This window comes from Pseudophryne corroboree, chromosome 2 (assembly GCF_028390025.1).
Source record: "Pseudophryne corroboree isolate aPseCor3 chromosome 2, aPseCor3.hap2, whole genome shotgun sequence".
Classification (NCBI taxonomy): Eukaryota; Metazoa; Chordata; class Amphibia; order Anura; family Myobatrachidae; genus Pseudophryne; species Pseudophryne corroboree.
In genome coordinates this window covers 805289161-805316911 of record NC_086445.1, presented here as the reverse complement: position 1 = coordinate 805316911, position 27751 = coordinate 805289161, and the positions used below count along the sequence as shown (strand labels likewise).

Here is a 27751-nt window from a genome sequence, read left to right as displayed (position 1 = left end):
CAGTTGGTATCCCCCACAGCTAGCCAGCCACAGACAGCTCCCTGCTCAGGCAGCAGGCACCTATGTCACCCACCAGCTACCAGATAATTTCCCAGATAGCCCGGCCGGGCAGCCAACCCCTCCTGTGGAGCAAGGAAACTGGCGATTAGATAAAGGGCAGCGGGCTCCGCGACGCAAGTCCTGGAACAGTTAATTTAGGGAGCTAGCTGTGCCCCTCAGCGGCCGCCCCCAGCATCTCCATATAGTACACAAGGGACTGTGGCCACCATTAGTCCCTCCTTTGGTTTTGCTTATGTCTTAAGTGCCCTGAGCGCCCCCCTTCCCCCCGAAGGCTTAATCCGGCCCTGCATATGTGTGAGTGTACTATTTACTTTACTGGCCAGTGGCCGCACTGGGTGCACTGACGTTATTACATCCTCCCGGCTCCATCTAGCGATGTGACGTGATGGTGTCACGCTACGTGTCCTCCCTCCCGGCCACCCATGCTCTCTCTTTCCCGCCCGTACTCTCCTGCCTGCACTCTCTCTCTCCTTGTGTGCCGCCACGCCACAGCGCCCCTCTCAGGAGGACTTGGGAGGATGAATTCAGCAGACAGAGACAGTTCAGCAGAGATTGAGACAGTAAGCAACCCAACACTCAGTCAATGACTAATTAAACTGCAGTGCTGCAGCTGAGGAGTCTGCCCTGCTCCTGCAGAGGAAAGAGAGTGGCCCAGCAATAATATACTGTCTGGGTGTATACAGTATATATATATATATATATATATATATATATATATGTATATATATATATGAAGTTACCAAAAATTTTTGGCTCATACTGTGTGGCATAATGTGTATTTGGCTCATACTGTGTGGGGTAATGTGTATTTGGCTCATACTGTGTGGGGTAGTGTGAATTTTGGCTCATACTGTGTGACATAATGTGAATTTCGGCTCATACTGTGTGGCGAAATGTGAATTTCGGCTCATACTGTGTGACGTAATGTGAATTTCGGCTCATACTGTGTGGGGTAATGTGAATTTCGGCTCATACTGTGTGACGTAATGTGAATTTCGGCTCATACTGTGTGGCGTAATGTGAATTTCGTCTCGAACTGTGTGGGGTAATGTGAATTTGGCTCATACTGTGGTGTAATGTGAATTTGGCTCATACTGTGTGGCGTAATGTGAATTTCGGCTCATACTGTGTGGCGTAATGTGAATTTTGGCTCATATTGTGGTGTAATGTGAATTTGGCTCATACTGTGTGGCGTAATGTGAATGTGGCTCATACTGTTGTGTAATGTGAATTTCGGCTCATACTGTGTGATGTAATGTGAATTTGGCTCATACTGTGTGGCGTAATGTGAATTTCTGCTCATACTGTGGTGTAATGTGAATTTGGCTCATTCTGTGTGACGTAATGTGAATTTCGGCTCATACTGTGTGATGTAATGTGAATTTGGCTCATACTTTGTGGCGTAATGTGAATTTCTGCTCATACTGTGTGGTGTAATGTGAATTTGGCTCATTCTGTGTGGCGAAATGTAAATTTCGGCTCATACTGTGTCATTTCCTCTCTGTGCATCTTTCTCTCCATTACTGCATCTCCCTCTCCTCTCTGTCCCTCTATCTCTCTCCTTTCTATGCCTCTCTCATCTCTCTCTGACCCACTCCTCTCTCAGCATATTTCTGACGCTCTCTCTCTCTCTCTGCCTCTCTTGCTCTCTCTTCATAAATGTCTACCACCAGCTCCCATCTTGTTCCTTGCACCTGTTCACAATCTCTTTCTCTCCCCTTTGTTGTTGTTCCCCTTTGATTTCCTTCTCTCTCTCTCTGAACCTGCAACACAAACCTCAAACAGTGGGTGATGTCAATTGCCAGCTCCACCTAAAGAAAAGAATAGAACTGGCCCTGTTGGTGCTGTTCCTTGGGGACAATTGTGCTCATCTCCAGTCTCCACTACCAGCAGCTCTCCCAGCAGCAGTATGGCTACTAGGGGAGCTGCTGCTGGTTTGAGGGGGTGATATTTAGCGATTCAGCAATTTAGGGGCGCCAAAATGAGATTATATCATGCCCCCCCAACCTAAAATCGTTCTGACGCCCTTGCTACAGAGAATGTACATACGTGAGAATGTTCGCAAGCGCAACCCGGACGGTAATCCGCTAGTCAGATAGAAAGCGTTCAGAGTATTCTGACCGGCCAGGCAACAACGGTCTTTTTATACACAACTTACATACGCAATACAATGGTCACTGTAATCTCATTGTCCATTGGACACAGAGATGTGTCTCTTCATTACAGGTGAGGTCATAGGTTGATTTGAAAAGGTGGGCGATGTCTTTCCCCAACTGCTCTTGTGGGTGGTATCCTCTGGATTCCCGCCGCATACATAATATACAGTAAATACAGTTAATATCTATATTCTACTTCTGCACATAACTATACGCTGGAACATGCGATCTTTCTCTAACCAACACCTGAATGTTACCCTCAAAATACCCTACAGCTGGATACTAGACATCACCTTCCAACCTTTATCTGACCCTTCCTATCATGCAAAGGCGAATCCCTTAGTCCTGGAACTGTTTAAACTATTGATACTCGCTGATGTGGTGCAAGGGAGTTATATCTAAAATGTACACTATTTGGGTTAAATATGTAATGTTCTAATAACCCTCTATGCACTCACAAACTCCGCCGTAAATACCAATACCACGCGCAGGAACGCGGGAGCGATCATACGCAAATTGCGGATATGTGCACGCACGGCGGACTGAGTGCACGCGCAGCGGGCATGTGCATGGGGTTAGTACAGGGTATATGCATCACAATATTTTTCGACTTTGACACCTAGAAATTGACAACCTAGATAGACAGAATTTGATTGGTTGCTATGGGCAATACAGGTTGAGTATCCCTTATCCAAAATGCTTGGGACCAAAGGTATTTTGTATATCGGATTTTTCCGTATTTTGGAATAATTGCATACCATAATGAGATATCGTGGTGATGGGACCCAAGTCTAAGCACAGAATGCATTTATGTTACATATACACCTTATACACACAGTCTGAAGGTCATTTTAGCCAATATTTTTACTAACTTTGTGCATTAAACAAAGTGTGTGTACATTCACACAATTCATTTATGTTTCATATACACCTTATACACACAGCCTGAAGGTCATTTAATACAATATTTTTAATAACTTTGTGTATTAAACAAAGTTTGTGTACATTGAGCCATCAAAAAACAAAGGTTTCACTATCTCACTCTCACTCAAAAAAGTCCGTATTTCGGAATATTCCGTATTTCAGAATATTTGGATATGGGATACTCAACCTGTACCTCCACTTGTCTGTTTTAGAAGTTTTAGTAAATCTACCCCTAAGAGTGTATCACTGGGACTACACTCCTCTCTAAAACATATATTGCTTGGCTTCCAAACTCTTGTCTAAATGTACACTAAAGTATTTACCTTAGTAAATACGTACCTTATGTATTTATGTTTCTATGTACACTAATTATATGGAACATCTGGTGTCCTAAAATTGAACAAGGAACCAAAGTCCTTTAAAGCAGGTAATGCTGGATAAACCTGAAAATACTAGAGATGAGCGGGTTCGGTTTCTCTGAATCCGAACCCGCCAGAACTTCATGTTTTTTTTCACGGGTCCGAGCGACTCGGATCTTCCCGCCTTGCTCGGTTAACCCGAGCGCGCCCGAACGTCATCATGACGCTGTCGGATTCTCGCGAGGCTCGGATTCTATCGCGAGACTCGGATTCTATATAAGGAGCCGCGCGTCGCCGCCATTTTCACACGTGCATTGAGATTGATAGGGAGAGGACGTGGCTGGCGTCCTCTCCATTTAGATTATAAGAGACTGAGAGAGATTTACTGGAGCTGACTAGGAGGAGTACTGTTACTGTAGAAGTGTAGAGACTGAGTGGAGAGAGTTTACTAGTGAGGACAGTGCAGTTTACTTTATAATCCGTTCTCTGCCTGAAAAAAGCGATACACAGCACACAGTGACTCAGTCACATACCATATCTGTGTGCACTGCTCAGGCTCAGGCCAGTGTGCTGCATCATCTATTATCTATATATAATATTATATATATCTGTCTGACTGCTCAGCTCACACAGCTTATAATTGTGGGGGAGACTGGGGAGCACTACTGCAGTGCCAGTTATAGGTTATAGCAGGAGCCAGGAGTACATAATATATTATATAGTGAGTGACCACCAGACACACAGTGCAGTTTATTTAATATATCCGTTCTCTGCCTGAAAAAAGCGATACACACAGTGACTCAGTCAGTCACATACCATATCTGTGTGCACTGCTCAGGCTCAGGCCAGTGTGCTGCATCATCTATTATCTATATATAATATTATATATATCTGTCTGACTGCTCAGCTCACACAGCTTATAATTGTGGGGGAGACTGGGGAGCACTACTGCAGTGCCAGTTATAGGTTATAGCAGGAGCCAGGAGTACATAATATATTATATAGTGAGTGACCACCAGACACACAGTGCAGTTTATTTAATATATCCGTTCTCTGCCTGAAAAAAGCGATACACACAGTGACTCAGTCAGTCACATACCATATCTGTGTGCACTGCTCAGGCTCAGGCCAGTGTGCTGCATCATCTATTATCTATATATAATATTATATATATCTGTCTGACTGCTCAGCTCACACAGCTTATAATTGTGGGGGAGACTGGGGAGCACTACTGCAGTGCCAGTTATAGGTTATAGCAGGAGCCAGGAGTACATAATATATTATATAGTGAGTGACCACCAGACACACAGTGCAGTTTATTTAATATATCCGTTCTCTGCCTGAAAAAAGCGATACACACAGTGACTCAGTCAGTCACATACCATATCTGTGTGCACTGCTCAGGCTCAGGCCAGTGTGCTGCATCATCTATATATATTATATATCTGTCTGACTGCTCAGCTCACACAGCTTATAATTGTGGGGGAGACTGGGGAGCACTACTGCAGTGCCAGTTATAGGTTATAGCAGGAGCCAGGAGTACATATTATATTAAAATTAAACAGTGCACACTTTTGCTGCAGGAGTGCCACTGCCAGTGTGACTGACCAGTGACCTGACCACACTGACCACCAGTATAGTTAGTAGTATACTTATATTGTGATTGCCTGAAAAAGTTAAACACTCGTCGTGTGACTTCACTTGTGTGTTTTTTTTTTTTTATTCTATAAAAATAAAATTCATTCTGCTGACAGACAGTGTCCAGCAGGTCCGTCATTATATAATATATAATATATACCTGTCCGGCTGCAGTAGTGATATATATATATTTTTTATATCATTTATCATCCAGTCGCAGCAGACACAGTACGGTAGTTCACGGCTGTGGCTACCTCTGTGTCTCTGCACTCGGCAGGCAGTCCGTCCATAATTGTAATACCACCTAACCGTGGATTTTTTTCATTCTTCTTTATACATACATAGTTACATAGACATCTTCTCTTTATCAACCAGTCTATATTAGCTGCAGACACAGTACAGTACGGTAGTTCACGGCTGTGGCTACCTCTGTGTCTGCACTCGGCAGGCAGTCCGTCCATAATTGTATACCACCTAACCGTGGTTTTTTTTCATTCTTCTTTATACATACATAGTTACATAGACATCTTCTCTTTATCAACCAGTCTATATTAGCTGCAGACACAGTACAGTACGGTAGTTCACGGCTGTGGCTACCTCTGTGTCTGCACTCGGCAGGCAGTCCGTCCATAATTGTGTACCACCTAACCGTGGATTTTTTTCAGTCTTCTTTATACATACATAGTTACATAGACATCTTCTCTTTATCAACCAGTCTATATTAGCTGCAGACACAGTACAGTACGGTAGTTCACGGCTGTGGCTACCTCTGTGTCTGCAGTCGGCAGGCAGTCCATAATTGTATACTAGTATCCATCTCCATTGTTTACCTGAGGTGCCTTTTAGTTGTGCCTATTAAAATATGGAGAACAAAAATGTTGAGGTTCCAAAATTAGGGAAAGATCAAGATCCACTTCCACCTCGTGCTGAAGCTGCTGCCACTAGTCATGGCCGAGACGATGAAATGCCAGCAACGTCGTCTGCCAAGGCCGATGCCCAATGTCATAGTACAGAGCATGTCAAATCCAAAACACCAAATATCAGAAAAAAAAGGACTCCAAAACCTAAAATAAAATTGTCGGAGGAGAAGCGTAAACTTGCCAATATGCCATTTACCACACGGAGTGGCAAGGAACGGCTGAGGCCCTGGCCTATGTTCATGGCTAGTGGTTCAGCTTCACATGAGGATGGAAGCACTCAGCCTCTCGCTAGAAAAATGAAAAGACTCAAGCTGGCAAAAGCAGCACAGCAAAGAACTGTGCATTCTTCGAAATCCCAAATCCACAAGGAGAGTCCAATTGTGTCGGTTGCGATGCCTGACCTTCCCAACACTGGACGTGAAGAGCATGCGCCTTCCACCATTTGCACGCCCCCTGCAAGTGCTGGAAGGAGCACCCGCAGTCCAGTTCCTGATAGTCAGATTGAAGATGTCAGTGTTGAAGTACACCAGGATGAGGAGGATATGGGTGTTGCTGGCGCTGGGGAGGAAATTGACCAGGAGGATTCTGATGGTGAGGTGGTTTGTTTAAGTCAGGCACCCGGGGAGACACCTGTTGTCCGTGGGAGGAATATGGCCGTTGACATGCCAGGTGAAAATACCAAAAAAATCAGCTCTTCGGTGTGGAGGTATTTCACCAGAAATGCGGACAACAGGTGTCAAGCCGTGTGTTCCCTTTGTCAAGCTGTAATAAGTAGGGGTAAGGACGTTAACCACCTCGGAACATCCTCCCTTATACGTCACCTGCAGCGCATTCATAATAAGTCAGTGACAAGTTCAAAAACTTTGGGTGACAGCGGAAGCAGTCCACTGACCAGTAAATCCCTTCCTCTTGTAACCAAGCTCACGCAAACCACCCCACCAACTCCCTCAGTGTCAATTTCCTCCTTCCCCAGGAATGCCAATAGTCCTGCAGGCCATGTCACTGGCAATTCTGACGAGTCCTCTCCTGCCTGGGATTCCTCCGATGCATCCTTGCGTGTAACGCCTACTGCTGCTGGCGCTGCTGTTGTTGCCGCTGGGAGTCGATGGTCATCCCAGAGGGGAAGTCGTAAGCCCACTTGTACTACTTCCAGTAAGCAATTGACTGTTCAACAGTCCTTTGCGAGGAAGATGAAATATCACAGCAGTCATCCTACTGCAAAGCGGATAACTGAGGCCTTGGCATCCTGGGTGGTGAGAAACGTGGTTCCGGTATCCATCATTACTGCAGAGCCAACTAGAGACTTGTTGGAGGTACTGTGTCCCCGGTACCAAATACCATCTAGGTTCCATTTCTCTAGGCAGGCGATACCGAAAATGTACACAGACCTCAGAAAAAGAGTCACCAGTGTCCTAAAAAATGCAGCTGTACCCAATGTCCACTTAACCACGGACATGTGGACAAGTGAAGCAGGGCAGGGTCAGGACTATATGACTGTGACAGCCCACTGGGTAGATGTATGGACTCCCGCCGCAAGAACAGCAGCGGCGGCACCAGTAGCAGCATCTCGCAAACGCCAACTCTTTCCTAGGCAGGCTACGCTTTGTATCACCGGTTTCCAGAATACGCACACAGCTGAAAACCTCTTACGGCAACTGAGGAAGATCATCGCGGAATGGCTTACCCCAATTGGACTCTCCTGTGGATTTGTGGCATCGGACAACGCCAGCAATATTGTGTGTGCATTAAATATGGGCAAATTCCAGCACGTCCCATGTTTTGCACATACCTTGAATTTGGTGGTGCAGAATTTTTTAAAAAACGACAGGGGCGTGCAAGAGATGCTGTCGGTGGCCAGAAAAATTGCGGGACACTTTCGGCGTACAGGCACCACGTACAGAAGACTGGAGCACCACCAAAAACTACTGAACCTGCCCTGCCATCATCTGAAGCAAGAAGTGGTAACGAGGTGGAATTCAACCCTCTATATGCTTCAGAGGTTGGAGGAGCAGCAAAAGGCCATTCAAGCCTATACAATTGAGCACGATATAGGAGGTGGAATGCACCTGTCTCAAGTGCAGTGGAGAATGATTTCAACGTTGTGCAAGGTTCTGATGCCCTTTGAACTTGCCACACGTGAAGTCAGTTCAGACACTGCCAGCCTGAGTCAGGTCATTCCCCTCATCAGGCTTTTGCAGAAGAAGCTGGAGGCATTGAAGAAGGCGCTAAAAGGGAGCGATTCCGCTAGGCATGTGGGACTTGTGGATGCAGCCCTTAATTCGCTTAACAAGGATTCACGGGTGGTCAATCTGTTGAAATCAGAGCACTACATTTTGGCCACCGTGCTCGATCCTAGATTTAAAGCCTACCTTGGATCTCTCTTTCCGGCAGACACAAGTCTGCTGGGGTTGAAAGACCTGCTGGTGACAAAATTGTCAAGTCAAGCGGAACGCGACCTGTCAACATCTCCTCCTTCACATTCTCCCGCAACTGGGGGTGCGAGGAAAAGGCTCAGAATTCCGAGCCCACCCGCTGGCGGTGATGCAGGGCAGTCTGGAGCGACTGCTGATGCTGACATCTGGTCCGGACTGAAGGACCTGACAACGATTACGGACATGTCGTCTACTGTCACTGCATATGATTCTCTCAACATTGATAGAATGGTGGAGGATTATATGAGTGACCGCATCCAAGTAGGCACGTCACACAGTCCGTACTTATACTGGCAGGAAAAAGAGGCAATTTGGAGGCCCTTGCACAAACTGGCTTTATTCTACCTAAGTTGCCCTCCCACAAGTGTGTACTCCGAAAGAGTGTTTAGTGCCGCCGCTCACCTTGTCAGCAATCGGCGTACGAGGTTACATCCAGAAAATGTGGAGAAGATGATGTTCATTAAAATGAATTATAATCAATTCCTCCGCGGAGACATTGACCAGCAGCAATTGCCTCCACAAAGTACACAGGGAGCTGAGATGGTGGATTCCAGTGGGGACGAATTGATAATCTGTGAGGAGGGGGATGTACACGGTGATATATCGGAGGGTGAAGATGAGGTGGACATCTTGCCTCTGTAGAGCCAGTTTGTGCAAGGAGAGATTAATTGCTTCTTTTTTGGGGGGGGTCCAAACCAACCCGTCATATCAGTCACAGTCGTGTGGCAGACCCTGTCACTGAAATGATGGGTTGGTTAAAGTGTGCATGTCCTGTTTTGTTTATACAACATAAGGGTGGGTGGGAGGGCCCAAGGACAATTCCATCTTGCACCTCTTTTTTCTTTTCTTTTTCTTTGCATCATGTGCTGATTGGGGAGGGTTTTTTGGAAGGGACATCCTGCGTGACACTGCAGTGCCACTCCTAGATGGGCCCGGTGTTTGTGTCGGCCACTAGGGTCGCTAATCTTACTCACACAGCTACCTCATTGCGCCTCTTTTTTTCTTTGCGTCATGTGCTGTTTGGGGAGGGTTTTTTGGAAGGGACATCCTGCGTGACACTGCAGTGCCACTCCTAGATGGGCCCGGTGTTTGTGTCGGCCACTAGGGTCGCTAATCTTACTCACACAGCTACCTCATTGCGCCTCTTTTTTTCTTTGCGTCATGTGCTGTTTGGGGAGGGTTTTTTGGAAGGGACATCCTGCGTGACACTGCAGTGCCACTCCTAGATGGGCCCGGTGTTTGTGTCGGCCACTAGGGTCGCTTATCTTACTCACACAGCGACCTCGGTGCAAATTTTAGGACTAAAAATAATATTGTGAGGTGTGAGGTATTCAGAATAGACTGAAAATGAGTGTAAATTATGGTTTTTGAGGTTAATAATACTTTGGGATCAAAATGACCCCCAAATTCTATGATTTAAGCTGTTTTTTAGTGTTTTTTGAAAAAAACACCCGAATCCAAAACACACCCGAATCCGACAAAAAAAATTCGGTGAGGTTTTGCCAAAACGCGTTCGAACCCAAAACACGGCCGCGGAACCGAACCCAAAACCAAAACACAAAACCCGAAAAATTTCAGGCGCTCATCTCTAGAAAATACCATATGTTTCATTAATGGAATTATCAGCACCAATTTCTTTGGGATATAAACAAGCTTTGTTTTAGAGATACTGTATATGCACATGAATTAATGCTGCCATAATGCTCCAAAAGTTTTTTTTATGGATTGAACAAAAATGTTTTTTTTGTTGTATATATGAATCCAATGTCTTTATACATTGTGTCAGCTTATTAAATTTGCAAATAAATGTTATTTAACGTTATTTCTTCATATTGCATGAGCTCCTTTATATTTAAGGTTAGTTAGAACCTCTTAAAAGTTTGTATTTATGGGGAGATACTTCCTCCAGAGTGCACCCGCCCCACGCCCTCTCCTTGTGGGTGCATGCTATACCGGGATTGGCCACGTCCCCGGTACTTGGGCCTGTGGATAAACTCTACGGCCTTGTCATTTATACAGTTACCAAAAGAACCAGTTTTTAAACCGTTAGTTTGCAGAGGAGGGCAGGTCCTGACTTATCAGAAAGGGCAGATTCATTGCCTTTGATAAACATCTGATAATCAATACTACAGTACTGTATATAGGCCCTCATTCCGAGTTGTTCGCTCGCTAGCTGCTTTTAGCAGCATTGCACACGCTAGGCCGCCGTCCTCTGGGAGTGTATCTTAGCTTAGCAGAATTGCGAACGAAAGATTAGCAAAACTGCTTCTAAATAATTATTTGCAGTTTCTGAGTAGCTCCAGACCTACTCACAGATTGCAATCAGCTCAGTCCGTTTAGTTCCTGGTTTGACGTCACAATCACGCCCTGCGTTCAGCCAGCCACTCCCCCGTTTCTCCAGACACTCCCGCGTTTTTCCCTGACACGCCTCCGTTTTTTAGCACACTTCCGGAAAACGCTCAGTTACCACCCAGAAACGCCCCTTTCCTGTCAATCATTCACCGATCAGCAGTGCGACTGAAAATCGACGTTCGAACACCAGCAAATCTACTAAGTTTTGTGTTAAATTACTTAGCGCATGCGCTCTGCATACCATGCGCAGTTATCAACAAATCGCAACATAGCGAAAATCGGCAACGAGCGAACAACTCGGAATGACCCCCATGGAGCATATAAGGCATAATCAATGGTAAAAAAATATTGATTTTAATTTTTGCAGGTTAATTACTTCATAATAACTAAGCTGTATTTATGATACAGCTACATGATACATAACACATTTTAATGTAATAAGAGAAATACTGTGACTTTTCCCACATTTCTGAGTGAATTTGTTAATGTATGCTTTCGAAGGGGACGTGTACAGTGTACACGCCTTACAGCAAAAAAACATGCATCGTTTTCAGTTACAGGACAATATTTTCCATTTGCAAAGATGCAGCGTGTGTAGCATCTTATGCAATTTTTAGATGCTGTTTGTTTTTAAAGATGAGAACTTCTGATAGTCTTCACAGAAATGTGTTTTTCAGTCTTAAAGGAAATTGCATTATAAAGTAGAACTAAGAAAATGCGCAACACATTTTAAAAAACAATGAAATATTACTTTATTGATACATTCCAATCGAAAGTATTAAATTAATATTTTGGACTGTTGAATCAATATTACAATCACAACTTTTTATGCTTGTAAATTGGGTTTATAGGGACAAATCGTATTGGATGCAACCGTGCAAGAGGTGCGAGTGTGGAAACACTGGCAATGGCACCACAACTCGCCACCCTGGTGGCCTGATCTTACCCTGGACGCAGTGGAGGATTTACCATAAGTCAACCAAAGCGGCTGCTTAGGGCCCTGTTGGTCCCAGAGGGCCCGCTGACAAGTCTCCGCCAAAATTGTCAGAGAGCTGAGCTGGCTGAATACTCCCAGAAGGCTGTCAGTGATTAGACAGCTGTTGGATGCCGGCTCCAGCGCATGCCTGTGTCTCCAGTCTTGCGGTACTGTGCATGTGACCCATCATGACACATGTGTATATGATGTCAGACGCGCAAAGAGGATACGGGATGCGCACAGTAAAAAACAAGAGGTCTTCCAGTGTACTTTATTACAGTATTTTTGCATTTTATATAACATCCACCTACTTCAAATTCTAATCAGGCAGCGGGAGGGGGCGCAGTGTTATTTTAAGAACAGTGTCTAACATCCTCCTGCTACAATCATGGCTGGTTGGGGCACACACTGACACACTGGTGATATATCAGTATGCTGTTATACTCTACTTTAAGTACTACTGTGTATACAATCAATGGGGTACTGCATTGCCAGTTCTAGGCCTTGTGGCACCCGGGGCGAATGCTTATTATGGCACCCCCATTCAAAATTGCGTAAAAAATAAAGGGCATGGCTTCATGAGAAAGGGCCATGGCCACAGAATAGTACCAGTTCACATTAATCCATGTAGTAGTGTCCGTCAGTCACATTACACCATACAGTAGTGCCCCTTATACATGCCAGGTAGAGCCCCTTATACACATTACACCAGGTAGACCCCCTTTTATGCACGTAATGCCAGGTAGAGCCTTGGGACCCTCCCGGCTCTGCTAGCTGTAAATGCCGCTTATACATTCAGCCAGAGCCAGCCGCTTCCCGTGTCCTGCTGAACAGAGGGGGGGACAGTGCCGGCGGGGATGGGGTTCGGCGGGAGTGAGGCAGCAGCATAAAACTGCAGGTCTCCTCCTCAGGACTTGTAGATGCGGTTGTCCCTGGCCATCTGCCTGATACAGCAACCGCTGATGACAATTACAGTAAGCCCAATCATTACCAGGATCATCCCCGTGGGTGGTGCGGACAGGGGCCTGCTAGCCCGCACCTAAAACTGGCACTGGGGATGGGTATAATAATGGGTATAATGGGTATTATAATGGATGGGAGACCTGCTAGGCTACTACAATCAGTAAGGGAGGGGGATTGGCACTCATACAGTATATAATGCAGTCAACACTAATGTAATTGGGTGTAATAATAAGTATTATAAGGTATAGGTGCCTGCATTATATATACGTGTCCCCCCACTGATTGTAGCAAATCCCCCATCCCTTATAATATCCATTATTGCACCCTGCAGTCAGTGCCTTTACTGTGGCTCCGTTATATGAGATCTGACAATTAAATTAGCATATTTGCCACTATGCAGTAGCGGCTTTACCATTAGGCAACCAAAGCAGCCGCATGGGCCTAGTGGGTCCCAGGGAGCTCGTCGACTGATTATAGAGTCGGGAAGGCATTTCTGATTTCCGCCGATAATGTCAGAGTGCTGGACTGGCTGAATACTCCCGGCAGGCTGTCAGTAACTAGATAGCTACCAGGTGCCAGTTGCCTGCACCTGCCTGTGTGCAATTTCTACAGTGTGATTTTAATGGAAGCACGGATAGTGTAATTGTTAGCATTACAGCCTCACAGCACTCAGGTCATGGGTTCAACTCCGACCATGGCCCTAAATGTGTGGAGTTTGTATATTCTCCCCGTATTTGCACACGTTTCCTCCAGGTACTCTGGTTTTCTCCCACAACCCAAAACTAAAATGATAGGTTAATTGGCTTCCAACAAAATGAACCCTAGCGTGAATGTGTGTGCATGTACGTGTGATAGGGAATATAGACTGTAAGCTCCACTGGGCAGAGACTGATGTGAATGGCCAAATGTTCTCTGTAAAGCGCTGCGGAATATGTGTGCACTTTATATATAACTAGTAATAAATAATAATAAATACACCAGTACAACTACCAATCACCTGCTATAATCATGCGGGGTGCATATTCGGGAGCATACACTGACTGGAGGGCGGCATAATGAGCGCGGGCCTGTCTACTACATTTGGTAGGAGGGGCACACTGAGGATTGTTTGAGGAAGGGGGGCCCCAAATCAGTGTCTTGCTTAGGGCCCCACGAGGTCTAAATCCGCCTCTGCAGCCCTTAGTTATAGTTCTTAGTTAGTTACATGCCTTCCCAGACTGTCTGCGAGACTCACAGAATATTGGGAAAACAGCCTGAAAACTCTCAGGAATTTATGCTACTCTCTCAGACATTAACAGCACCTGATGGGCAGAGGTATATTGTATAAAAGGTCATTCGTTATGTGCTGAGATGTCAACATGACAGAATGTCTACAAACATGGTAGCCCAGTGGTCACTTACCTTATCTCCAGTGGAGGCCTTCGTGTCCCATCACAAGTGGAGCAGTTCCATCTCAAACATCTGGCAAATGTTGGTAAATATTCTCCCCCTATCCCTAATCTTTACCCCTAGACCCTCCCCCACAGTGCCTAACCCTAACCCCACCCTCTCCCGAAGCCTATCCATAATGTCAGCATGCTGACATTTCGAATGTGGACATTATAAACTTGACATTCTGAGGATGTTGACATGCTTCATGTTGACATTTTTAATAATGTCATCATCATAACTATCAACATTGTGAATGTTGACCTAATGACTGCATTCCGGCAATGCATCATTCCCAGCAGCCCAGAATGTCAGAAAGGAGCATGAGTAAGTGTGGCATGCAGTTCTGTAAGGAAGTAATTACAGGAGGAAGTAGGGTGCGGAGTTCTGCAGTGATGGTAGATGTGACTGAGGAGTATAGTGAGGAGGGAGAGGTAAAGACTGATGGTAGAGAGAGGTCTGTTAAAGGGGGAGTCTACTAGGCCAGTGGTTCCCAAACGCAGTCCTCAAGGAACCTTAACAGTCCATGAATTAAGCATATCCATGGCTGAACACAGATGGTTAAATGAAATTGAATGAGGTACTAATTAGGAGGTCACCTGTAGTCAAGCATGGGTATACTTAAAATCTGGACTGTTATAGTGCCTTGAGGGCCGAGTTTGGGAACCTCTGTACTAGACAGGAATTACTGTTTTTTTTAGAAGTGATGACTGGTGGAAGTTGATCAGGTAGTTATGTACAGGAAGATTGTGTAGTATACGTGGGGAAATGGGTTTTGTATACAAAGACCAGCAGTGCTTGGTGGAAGTGAGGTAGACATAGAGCCTGAATCTAAGTTGTACGTTATTTACATTTCTGCTGCATCTTTGGACAGCAGCAATGTGAAAATAAGCTAATTCCACAGGAATAATCTGAGGTCAAAAGACCCAGCATCAATTCACTATTGGGCAGTGCTGAAATGGTCCGGGGCTTATCTGACAAGTGATGGGGCCTCACGGAAGTCTCCTGTTCCCATCACTATGGGGGTGTGGCCATGTGTGAAGCCCCCTCCACGGTTACATCACTCTGGAAGTGTGCCCAGTATCCCCATAGATTGTGGCTGCACTGCCAGCTCTTCGTAGTGACAGGAGCCGGGCTCTACAGGATAATGTCACACTGCAGCACCCGGTTCCTATCACTGAGGAGGAGCCAGCATTTTGGTGTCACCCCCTGTAAGGGTGACACCAGGGTGGGGCCCACAACCCCCCTTGTGATGCCTCTGCCATCGGGCAGCCATCAGGCACTTAAGTAAGCCTAAGAACGGGCGCCTGAACTCTGCAGCCAAGGCCAGTACATCTGCATCGGAAGATGCAGACACTGACCTTGGCATTACCAGTAATGGGTCTGACATGTCCCATTTCTAAAACAGCCATTTTCCCCACTCTGAAATGGCCTCAGCTTGTCAATCTGGCTGCAGCATCGCAGGACATGCACACTGTGACTCTGGGGCATGCATTCCATGCCCACCAGAGCTGTACTCAATCTATTGGGTTTGTGTTTAATAGCTTCATAATAATTTATATATTTTAAGTCTGTGGCTGCAGCTATGCAGTGCTATTTTACACAATATGCTGTTTTTTTGCTGAGCTCATACTGTACATAGGAAACGTCCACATTCAACTCTTGGGATATAGGGTGGTCATTCCAAGTTGAACGAACGTAGCAACTTTTTGCTGCTCGTGCGATCAACTTGACGCTGCGTATGGGGGGGGTGTATTTTGGCATAGCAGGACTGTGATCACTTGTGCAGCCCTGCTATGCTAAAAAAGTTTTGTGCAGAACAAGACTAGCCCTGCAGTTACTTACCCTGTGCGATGGATCCAGCGATGAAGGTCCCGGAATTGACGTCAGACAACCGCCCTACAAACGCCTGGGCAACGACGCTCGGGCGCCGTGCATGCGCGGTTCCGACCCGTCCACACCACGGCGAAGAACCAATGCGTGCGAACGGGTCGGAATGACCCCTCATAGCCATTTGCAGATGTGCTTATTTTTGTGGGTGCTAATGAAAATGTATTGTTTGCTAGGTCTATAACTTTAATTAACCTTTATAACCTATTCATTTCCTATTTTATGTTTTTCATCTAAATTATTCAATAAACCTCTTAGCATCTTTTATGATTTATATTTGTGATGTGAGGGGACATTCAATTGTTTCATTAGTTTGGTATTTGTGTGCTGGTAATAGAAATGTATTTAAACTACATATTTTCCCATTTATTGCTTTTGTGCCACTGTGAGCACTAGGCATGAGTGAAAACTTATATTAGAAAGTTTATGCTTCATGTATTTAAAAAAAAAAATGTAACCACTTTCTTTTATTTTTCAGGGCCTACCTGTTCAATTCCTTCGCTGCCCCTCCCAACGCCTGTTAGATAGAATAATCCGCCGCTATGCAGAGGTTTTTGATGCTGGTAGCGTGTATATGACACACCTGACAGACCGTGACAAGCTGAGACTGCTGTACACACTTTCTGTTAATGTGCATCCAATTGTTTTACAGGTAATGTTTAGCTGCCTTTTAGTTCTGAAAACAGCATTAAAGTGCCTTTCTATAGGAGACACATCCCATATGAGGCAGGAAGCGAGACTGAGTTTAATGCTTTACTGTATAAGCCCGCTACCAGACTCCCATTGGCAAGTTTCACAGGAATGTGGGAGTGGGCTTAAACAGGCAGGATAAACTGAGTGCTGCATCCCTAGTGACTATGAAACACACAGCTCTGCTGATCTCCGGGCTTGGATCCCAACTGTCGGAATCCCGACCGCTGTCAGAACACTGATGCCGGATTCCAGAAAGGTCAGGATTCCGATGCCGAAACCCTGACACCCAGAATCCCGAAGGTAAGTATAGCCGGGATGGATAGGGTTAGGCTGTGAGGAGGGGGGTTAGGATAAGGCCTAACCACAGGGGGGGGGTTTTGTTCATATGTTTGTAAATCCAGTCATCAGGACACAGAGACATGTGAGTTCACTGCTGTGCTGTTTATTCCATCACCAACTCCAAGCACACTGCACACTGGACCACCCACTACCCAGCATCCCCCTGGTCCGAGGGACCATCACTGAAGATTCAGGCTTACACATAGTAGTAAGGGAGTGTCTACAAATATTAAGCATTCTAATACACTAACATCACATCCTCTTTTCTTTAAAGATAAGCCCTGTACGCTTAAATGTAACAATTAACAACGTCATATTAAGAACATCATCTAACACGTTTCAATGAGTCTCTCAGGTCTGCGTATTTCCCTTTTGGGTCTTTCATACACAGTCTGCGTTTCATCGACCATGTTGGACCTTTCTAGAATCGTGGTTGGTTCACCATTATCAGGATCATCATACATGTCAGATGTAGGGTATTCTTCAGTCATGTTGTCTTCATTATGGTTAGGTTGAGATCTTAAATCCACCTGATTTCTTCTTACTTCCGTTCCATGCTCTGTACGTATAGTATAAGATCTTGGTGCTACTTGTGCTTGCACAATACCTTTCTGCACCCAAATACCTTTCTCTTGATCTCTGAGATGGACTTGGTCACCCGATTTTAGATCAGATAAGCTTTTTGCTCGCCTGTCATGGAACAGTTTCTGTTTCGCCTGTTGACTTTCCTTACTCAGTCTGACCAACGCTGAGTTATGTGTATTAAGCAGTTCATCATGTATCGGGAGATTTGCTCTAATCCTCCTTCACATCAGCATTTGTGCAGGAGAAAGTCCATTCTGTAAAGGTGTACTGCGGTAGATTAAAAGACTTTTGTAGAAATCTTCTTTACCTTCTTGAGCTTTTTTCATGAGACTCTTTACAGTTTTTACTGAACTTTCCACCAACCCATTTGAGCGTGGATAGTGGGGACTTGACGTAGTATGGACAAATTCCCACTCATCAGCAAATTGTCTAAATTCAGCACTGGAAAACTGAGGACCGTTGTCAGTGAACACTTCCGTAGGAACACCATACCTTGCAAAGATTGACTTCATGCAATTGATTACAGCTTTACTAGTAGTTGTATGTAGTGTCTTCACCTCAGAGTAGTTAGAGTAATAATCAGTCACGACAATGTACGTTTTCCCATTACAATCAAACAAATCTGCGCCAACTTTCTGGTACGGTCCCTCTGGCACTGCGTGAGGACTCAGTGGTTCGACTTGTTGTTTCGGTCTATACGTAAGACATAATTCACATGTAGCTGTAGTCTGTGCTATGTCTTGGTTCATTCTTGGCCAATACATAACTTCACGCGCTCTCCGCTTACATTTTTCTTCTCCTAAGTGGCCTTCATGTATCTTGCACAGCATAGTTTTTCTTAGTCGTGCAGGTATGACAAACCTGTTGCCTTTGTAAATAATACCATCGACAACTGTAAGGTCACTGCGGTACATCCAATAATCATGGATAGACAGCGGGCACGCATGTTTTTCTGCTGGCCAACCTTTCAGAATGATATCTTTCAACACTTTCATTGTGTCATCTGTCTCAGTTTCTTTCCTAATCTGTTCTTGTCTTGCAAGTGACACTGGTAGAGAAGCTATGATCAAATTAACATAGGCTTCTATCTCTTCATCCATCAGACTTTTGGAACCTTCACTTTTGTCCACAGCACGAGAAAGTGTATCAGCAATGTACATGTATTTGCCGGGACAGTACAGCAAGTGTACATCATATTTCTGTAGTCTGATAAGCATTCGTTGAATTCTCATGGGACAGTCATGCAATGATTTAGTCATAATAGCTACCAATGGCTTGTGGTCAGTTTCCACTGTAAATATTTGACCATACACAAACTGATGAAATCGCTCACATGCATATGCGATCGCTAGAAGTTCTTTTTCTATCTGAGCATACCTTGTTTCAGCACTTGTCAGTGTTCTTGATGCATAGATTACTGGTTGCCATGTATCCTCATGTTCTTGTAACAGCACTGAGCCTAGGCCAAATTGCGAGGCATCTGCTGAAATTCTTATTCTTTTCGCAGGATCAAAGAATTTTAGCACTGGTTGCTCTGTAATGATCTGTTTCAAGTTTTGCCAACTTTCTTCTTGTTCATGTGACCACATCCACTTGTTATCTTTGTCCAACAACCATCTAAGAGAGGCTGTTCATTCAGAGAGTTGAGAAATAAACTTTCCTAAGTAAGTAATCATTCCTAGGAATCTTCTGACGTCGTCTTTGTGGTTAGGACGTTCCATGTTCACTATGGCTGATATTTTCCTTGGGTCTGGTTTTACACCTTGATCCGAGACCACATCACCCATAAAGGTAAGTGTATTCACTCCAAATTCACATTTGTCCTTGTTTAGCTTTAGATTCACTTTCTTGACAAGTTCCATTACTTGTCTCAATCTAGAATCATGTTCTTCCTTTGTAGATCCCCAGACAATAATGTCATCCATCATTGTTTCAAAACCTGGAATATGTTCAAAAATCATGTGCATCTTTCTGTGATATACTTCTGGAGCAGACAATATTCCATATGGTAGTCGAAGAAATCTGTATCGACCTTCTGGTGTATTAAATGTACAAAGCTTTGAGCTGGCCTCATCTAGCTTCATTTGCCAGAATCCTGAAGATGCATCCAATTTACTGAACCATTTTGCTCCCGCAAATTGTGACATGATTTCATCTCTGGTTGGTAGTTTGAAATGTTCTCGTTTAATAGCTTTGTTTAAATCTCTGGAGTCTAGACATATTCTGAGTTGTCCATTTTTCTTTTCAACAATTACTAAGGAGCTTACCCATTCAGTAGGCTCATCAACTTTCTGTAATACACCCAAGGCTTCCATGCGATTTAACTCTTGTTTCAGTTTTTCTCTCAGCACAAATGGCACTTTTCTACAGGGGTGTATCACTGAAGAAACCTGCGTGTCTATATTTATTTTATGCTCTCCAGGCAAACAACCTAGACCTTCAAACAAGTCTCTGTATTCTGTAAACATCGATTTGCAGTCATCTTCTACTTGTGATGTCACCATAAAAACTTTCTTTAGCAAGCTTAGTTTCTCACAGGCACTTAATCCTAGAATCGGTTGCACATTTTTATCCACAATCAGTAGAGATGTTTTAAACTGTTGTCCCTTATATTCAGTGTCACTAGGCATGTACCTTTCACAGGAATTTCCTCCCCAGTGTACCCTGTAACTTTCACTTTGGCTGGATGAATTTTAGGTTTTACTCTAAAAGTCTTATAGTCTTGAAATTATATTAAATTCACCTGCGCGCCAGTATCAAGCTTAAAGGGAATGACAATCTCTTATTTCTTATCTGCACTGCAAAGTTCAATGCAATCCACAAATAATTCCTCTGTTTGTTCAACAGCATGCCCATTGGTTGTTTCACTTTTCATTTTACAGCATTTGGAAAAACGATTAAGTCTACCACATTTCATACAGGTTTTACCATAAGCTAGGCACATTTTAGGATTGTGAGCATTTCCACATCTACTACACATTTCCTTATTAGACTGTGGCTTAGACTGCTTCATTCTTGAGAATGGAGGTTTGCGTGGCTCTGTTTTCTGCACTACATGGACAGCAGCATCAACTTCCTTGTGTAATGTTTTGGCTTGAAATCTAGTTATTTCTGCAGATCTACACATAGTCACTGCCTTGTCTAGTGTTAGGTCTTGCTCTCTCAGCAGTCTCTGTCTGAGTCCATTATCAGGTATTCCACAGACAATACGATCTCTAATCAGTGAATGCTTTAAATCACCAAACTCACAGGTTTTACTGAGTGATTGAAGCTCTGTAACATACTGATCAAATCCATCTACAGACTTCTGATCACTTGTGAAAAATTTATATCTTTCATATGTCACATTTTTCCTTGGCACAAAGTAATCTTCAAACTTTTGCATTATAGAAGATAGCACCATATTCTGCCCCTCAGCAAACTGAAAACTATTATAAATGTCCAGCACATCCTCTCCTATCACATGGAGGAAAATGGATGCCTTCGTTTTGTCAGCCTCTGTATCAGCTCCACATGCAGCAAGATATATATTAAACCTTTTCCAGTTTTCAGACAAGTTACCAGACATCAGCATGCCGGTTGGAGGAGCTAGTTTATCCATGGTTACTCACTGTTTGAAGATAGGAGCACACGGCAGGCTTTGCAGACACTGAGTATCACAGCCTTACAGACTTCTGCAAGATTCTTTCACACTCTGAGAGCACTAGCAGTCCAAGTTAAACTTCTTCTGACACCATGTTTTGTTCATATGTTTGTAAATCCAGTCATAAGGACACAGAGACATGTGAGTTCACTGCTGTGCTGTTTATTCCATCACCAACTCCAGGCACACTACACACTGGACCACCCACTTCCCAGCATCCCCCTGGTCCCACGGACCATCACAGAAGTTTCAGGCTTACACATAGTAGTAAGGGAGTGTCTACAAATATTAAGCATTCTAATACACTAACATCACAGGGGGGGTTAGGTACAAAAGGGGGAGGGTTAGGCTGTGATATTGGGGGGGCGGGGTTAGGCACTAAGGGGGAAGGTTAGGGTTAGGCTGCCGGAAGGAGTGAGGGTTAAGAGGTTAGGGATGGGAGTTAGAAGCCTTAACTCACCCATGTCGGGATCTTCAACATCAAGATGTGGGCGTCGGTATTCTGACCGCCGGGCTCCCGTCCGATGGGATCTCATACCCAACCTCCAGGGTCAGACAGCCAGCACATATATTACATACAGCATTGTTTATATGCGGTAACCCATCTAATAAGGAGGCGATCATGAGAACGCCTGTCGGGATCCCGGTAGTCACAATGCCGATGGCAGAATCCCAACCAGCGGTGAAATCCCGCCATCGGAATACTGGCGCCACAGCTTTTAACCCTCTATGGGTGTCCCCGACACCCATAGAGGGAGAATATAACCGTGCCTGCAGCGTGGCAAGCACAGCAAGCCTGCAAGGGGCTTTCCTGCACTCACCCTGCTGTCGGCATACTGGTGTCGGCATACCGGCGCCAGGATCCCAGGCGCCGGTAAAAGATATGTATTCCCACCAAATGCTATGTGTGGTCTGCACTGCAGCTCACAGACAGCAGCCGCCACTGGTTGCAAATTATATATATTTATTTATGGGTACTGATGATCAAAATTTAACTAAAACAAAAGGTGTGCATTGTGCACAAAAAAGGGAGCAATTTGCTCCTTTCCAAAACAAAGTTGCACTGCAGGTGGGGCAGATTTAACATGTACAGAGAGATTTATAGTTAGGAAGGGGTGTGTCCTAGCTTGTATCTAAGTTTCAGTGTAAAACAAAGCTGCCCAGCATCTGTTTGCTTCATGCCAACAAAGCCAGTATTTTCCCTGCATGCAAATATATAAATGCATTTGCACTCTTTACATTGCTGCATGATTTTTTTTTCTAGGTCCAAATTGCTCTTTTTTGTCTCTTTTTTTTTTTTTTTTTTTAATTTCTGCTAACTCAGAATCATGCCCACAGAGTATAAGTAAATACGGTGCCTCAGAGTGGACCTGAAGCGCAGTACATACCTTATGGCTAGAAGCAAGCAGTACCATGTGACTGAATATAACTTGTCTATGTAGAATTTGCATGGCAAACATGTGCTGAGGATATAAAGGGAGAAAATGACCAATAACTCATTAGACCTTGCAGTGTAAGAAGAGCTTGATCATTGGAACAGATGTATATAGTACACATAAGGGGGTTTAGCACATCTAGCATAATGCAGTTGTTCAGTATTCTGACCTGTTGTCATTCACAATTATATCATTTACTAGTCCATATTTTAACTAAACATGATTGGCCCATGCTGCCCAAGAGTAACATCTGTCAGCAAACCTCACTGACCGGCATTAAGCTAGGTTACAATTAGTAATTAGTAAATCGCCTTAGCTTAATCTGTTTCTTTTTGGAGCTTAGTGTTTAATTCAATTTCCCAGCATTTCCTTTTAATGTTATTATAGAACAAAGGGGAATATTTTTAAGAACTTTAAAGCCAGATATTTCCTAGCAATGGTTTTATCATTTCAAGAAGCTGCATCAATAAAAATAAAACAATGTTATAGATGATATTTAAGCACAGCCTTTCATTCACTGGGGTCATGTGTTCATTGATGTCTTAGATTTTCCCTGGAGCAGAGGGATGGCCTTTCCCAAAGTACTTAGGTTCCTGTGGACGACTGTTTGTGAGTACAAGTACCCAACCACTGACTTCCTTCAACGGTTCTGCTCCTGACATAGCAGCCGATCTAGCGTATCAGCTTGTCCAAATCATTCATTACTTGAGTAACAACGACTTTAATTATTTCTTTTATTTTACCCATATTGATGGTGGTACTTTTGGAACAGTAAGCGATGGTCGTTTGTTCATAAGAGATACTAGCAAGCTTGGCATTATCGACATGCAGCAAGGTAAGCACTCTGTTAAGTTAATGATCTACTTCCAATGTTTATGTTAATGCACAATAATAACACATCCATCTAGGTTTGCTCACTCTATCATTCATAGGTGCACTTATGTTCACACCGCTACAGAGTAACCTCATCATTCCAAACAAGAAGAAAAATACCTGGTGTGGGGCCTTCTATTTCTATTTGTAAAAATGGTAAAAGAATAATTCTTTAAATTCATATGTGGAACATAGCGAAGTCATTACCATATTAGGAATCTTTAAGTATTAATGGGCTGATTCAGTCCCGTATGCAGTCCCTATATGGTTGAAATTGACTGTTTACGGGACTGCACATGCACCAGAGCCCCAGTGCACATGTAGTACAATTACATTGCAACTCCAGTCACAGAGCCCTAGATTCCACAGTCTGCTTGACTAGCTGAGGCCATTTAGGGGAGGAGATGCGGACTGTTTCACAATACAGAGGCATGTTGTCTCCATTTTGTGGGAGTGCCGAGGCCAGTGATGGAGTCTTTCACTGCAGATTTACTGGCCTCAGCGGCAGAGATGTAACGGCCATTCTGTGTAACTCTAGGGATATTCAGATAGACAATACTTCGACCAATGGTGATCCGACACTGGGTCTTTGGACACAAGCATCTGATCTGAGATGTCGGCAGTAGTAAGATGGATCCTACATCATTAGCGTATTTCACGTACATCTCTGAATCAGGCACCAAAATATCAAGTATACAAAACCTTCATATTCATATAAGCTTTGATCCTGTACCTTTTCTTTGTTTTGGATTATGTCTGCTACTCTGGAAGTATCATCATCAATTTTCTGCCTCTCATTAAACTGTTGTATTTTCACATTTTTGTCTCAGGAGAAACAAACAATGACAGGAAGAATGAACAAACTGATATCTTCAGCTGCCTATCTTCTGAATGTCCTCCTATATTTCCATCTTGCAGTAATGTCAGTGAGAGCCAGAATCTTATACTGGTGTGTAAGGCTCTTCTGCCTTACCTGATATCAGGAACATTTCCACATTCCACTCAACAGAAAATAGACAACTATCTAAGCATCTGCTCGGACAATCTCCTTAGTGACCTGGAGGCACGCAAAATAATCAATGAACTACTACAGATCTTGAGTCCATGGCGAACATGTGATGCCCGATTTGCCTACAGATATCCAGATTGCAAATATAATAACCATTAAACACATGGTATAGGAATGTGTGAATATTAAATCTGTGTCACTATTTGGCATAATTATTGATCAGCTTACAGCAAGAAAACAGTGCTTTGTCACAGCACCAGGTATGTACATCTTAGACGGGATCCGGGATCACAAGCGATCAAATGCCCGACAGTTGGCATGCCGACTAACTGACTATTACCACTCATGGGTGTCCACGACGTCCATAGAGTGGGAATAGAACCTGTGGGGCTCGGTTGCGCTCGCACCCCCCCAACCCAACGGCATTCTGCGGTTGGGATCCTGGCGTCGGTATGCTGACCCCTGGGATCACCACCGCCAGTCTCACAGCCCCAACCCATCTGAGACAATTCTTAGAACAGTACCTCCTCTTCCAGTTCTCCACAGTAAAGGTGTGTACACATGGTGAGATCCTTGCTAAGCCTGATTTTGATTATGTGATTTCCCTTGAACTCCCCCAGAGCCCAGATAGCACTGATAGCACAGATTTTGCTTGAGATTTTGTCTATGTACGATTTTGACTAAGTGCCAAATTTGACTATACTTTGTACTAGATAGTACACTAGATAGTCAAGATTGACTTGCCTGCACATTCTATCTAGCTTTGCGATACCGAGGGCGCATCAGGATCGAATCGGTAACGCAAGCTGCCAAACACCTTGAGATGTGCACTAACTTTCCTTAAGATTTTGACTATATAATCAAAATCTTACAGACTCAGCTCACCGGATCCTTGCTATGCCCGATGCTGACTATGCGATTTCTCTTGAACTCCCCCACAGCCCAGATAGTACAGATTTTGACTATCTGTGCTTGAGATTTTGTCTATGTACGATTTTGACTAAGTGCCAATTTTGACTATATTTTCTACTAGATAGTCAAGATTGACATGATTGCACAGTCTATCTAGCCTTACGATACCGATCCCACGGGAGTGCGCATCGGGATCAAATCTGTATCGCAAGCAGCCTAACACCTTGAGATGTGCACTAAATTATCATAAGATTTTGACTATATAGTCAAAGGGCCAGATGCATCATCGCTTAGAAAGTGATAAAATGGAGAGAGAAAAAGTACCAGCCAATCAGCTCCTAACTGCCATTTTTCAAACACAGCCTGTGACATGGAAGTTAGGAGCTGATTGGCTGGTACTTTTTCACTGTCCAATTTATCACTTTCCAAACGATGATGCATCTGGGCCAAAATCTTACAGATTTATCTCACCGTGTGTACACACCTATACTCTTGCAGACAATCCTGAATCATTGATTGCTGAAATGGACACGGCATATTTCAGGTCACCTCAGCCTGAAGATGCTCCTTCTTGCTATACTTACTGGGCTTCCTGCACTCTCTTCATGATCTGTTCAGTCTACATTGCTGAGGTGGGAGGGAGCCAGCCATTGGCAGACACTGCACATGAAGGAGATGGGACAGACCATCCTCGACTATCATAGATTACATGTTATCTTGTAAAAAATGATATAAGTAGTGAGTGACTGACACATACACGAGACCCAGCACTACCATTAGGCAAACCTAGGTGACTGTCCAGCAAGTGGAATCTGAAAGATTTTTGGAGCAGTATGCGCTTTGAAATACTGCACCATTCTATATTTCGGAGATAGTAACTGCATTTTATTTTTTAGTTAATCTCTGTCCTGATGGTGTTGCTCTATGAAATTTTTTAATGATTGTAGAAATAACCTTTATTTTAACATGGAGGTCTGAACAGCGTATTTAAGAAAAATAATCTATAATTAAGAAATACTTTCAGTTGGTGTCTAATAAGTAATAACAAATTGCACTATGGAATTTTTGTTTAATTGAGAACTGCATAGCAACACAAAATGCCACACCGTGGACTGTTAAAGTGAGATATTCATTTTAATTTTAGTCTCAGGGCCAGAGTCAGAGAAATACACAACACAACTGCAGATATCAGCAAGTAAAGCGGCCATAGAAATGAAAAGCAGCGCCAACTGGAGCTACCCGAAGTCATTCCCAATTGCGTACACATACTCAAGAACAAGGAACATTGGGCAGAAGGGAAGACCTATGGCTACGCTGACTGGACCCGGCAATAGTCCCGCAGGTGCCATGTGTTTGTACGTTAAAGCACGCAGCGGATGTCAGAAACATGCCCCGAAAACGGCCATGACATACCTGTGTATTAACAACCACTCCCCTATAACACCATGTGACCTCCCCCAGTCAATTCCTGTTGATTGCTTTGAGAAGGAATCCACATTACGTGCAGGTACGCAGCGGCACCTTGATGCATGCGCAATGCAAACGCAGCACATGTGCAGTCTGCCGATAATCACTCAGTTGCGTATCTCTCTGAATCAGGCCCTCACTGTGCATGCATGAAGCGTTAGTAATATTCACAGCTTTTTACTAGCCAGAGTATACACCTAAACGTAATATTAGTGATAATTGCACCATTTTATACAGTACCTATGGGTTCATTTTTATGCATATGATCATATTCTATAGGTACAGTATATTTTTTTATGAGCTCCTATATGGAACTCATACATGTTTTTTTAATCATGTATGAAATAATTAATAGGTTTTTTTCTATAGATTTGTTCTGTAGTCAGTATATAGCATTGACTATAATGCTGCCTGTCTGATACTTATAATGCAGCAGGACCTCTGCTGTCTGGTCGCAGGAAAGCTGTATGCAGTCTAGGAAATATAAGAAGTACAGAACAATCCCACAGCACAAGTGATCACCAGGCAATAAATACGAAGGGCCCAAACATTTGAAAGAGGGATACCCCCTCTTTCTAAAATGGGTGCTCCCTCCACTATTTGTAGTCAGGTTAGGGAAGATTTTCCCCCATACCTGGACCACAACAATTTCTGTAGTGCCAGGGGGTTAATGTCTGGAACCCCCCTTTTTTGTAG

General features: G+C 43.9%; 1 protein-coding gene across 2 annotated transcripts in view; it reads left to right on the top strand.

Annotated features, from left to right (window-relative positions):
- Positions 1 to 24866, top strand: part of DIPK2B (divergent protein kinase domain 2B) — a 119476-nt gene extending 94610 nt beyond the window's left edge. Inside the window, exons 3-5 of one of the 2 annotated variants that reach the window (XM_063957346.1) lie at positions 16577 to 16750; positions 23341 to 23629; positions 24498 to 24866. In XM_063957346.1, coding sequence (XP_063813416.1) covers positions 16577 to 16750; positions 23341 to 23629; positions 24498 to 24835 — 801 coding nt within the window. In that variant the 3' untranslated portion in view covers positions 24836 to 24866. The other variant, XM_063957347.1, reaches the window with a different exon arrangement.
- Positions 24867 to 27751: the final 2885 nt, after the last annotated feature.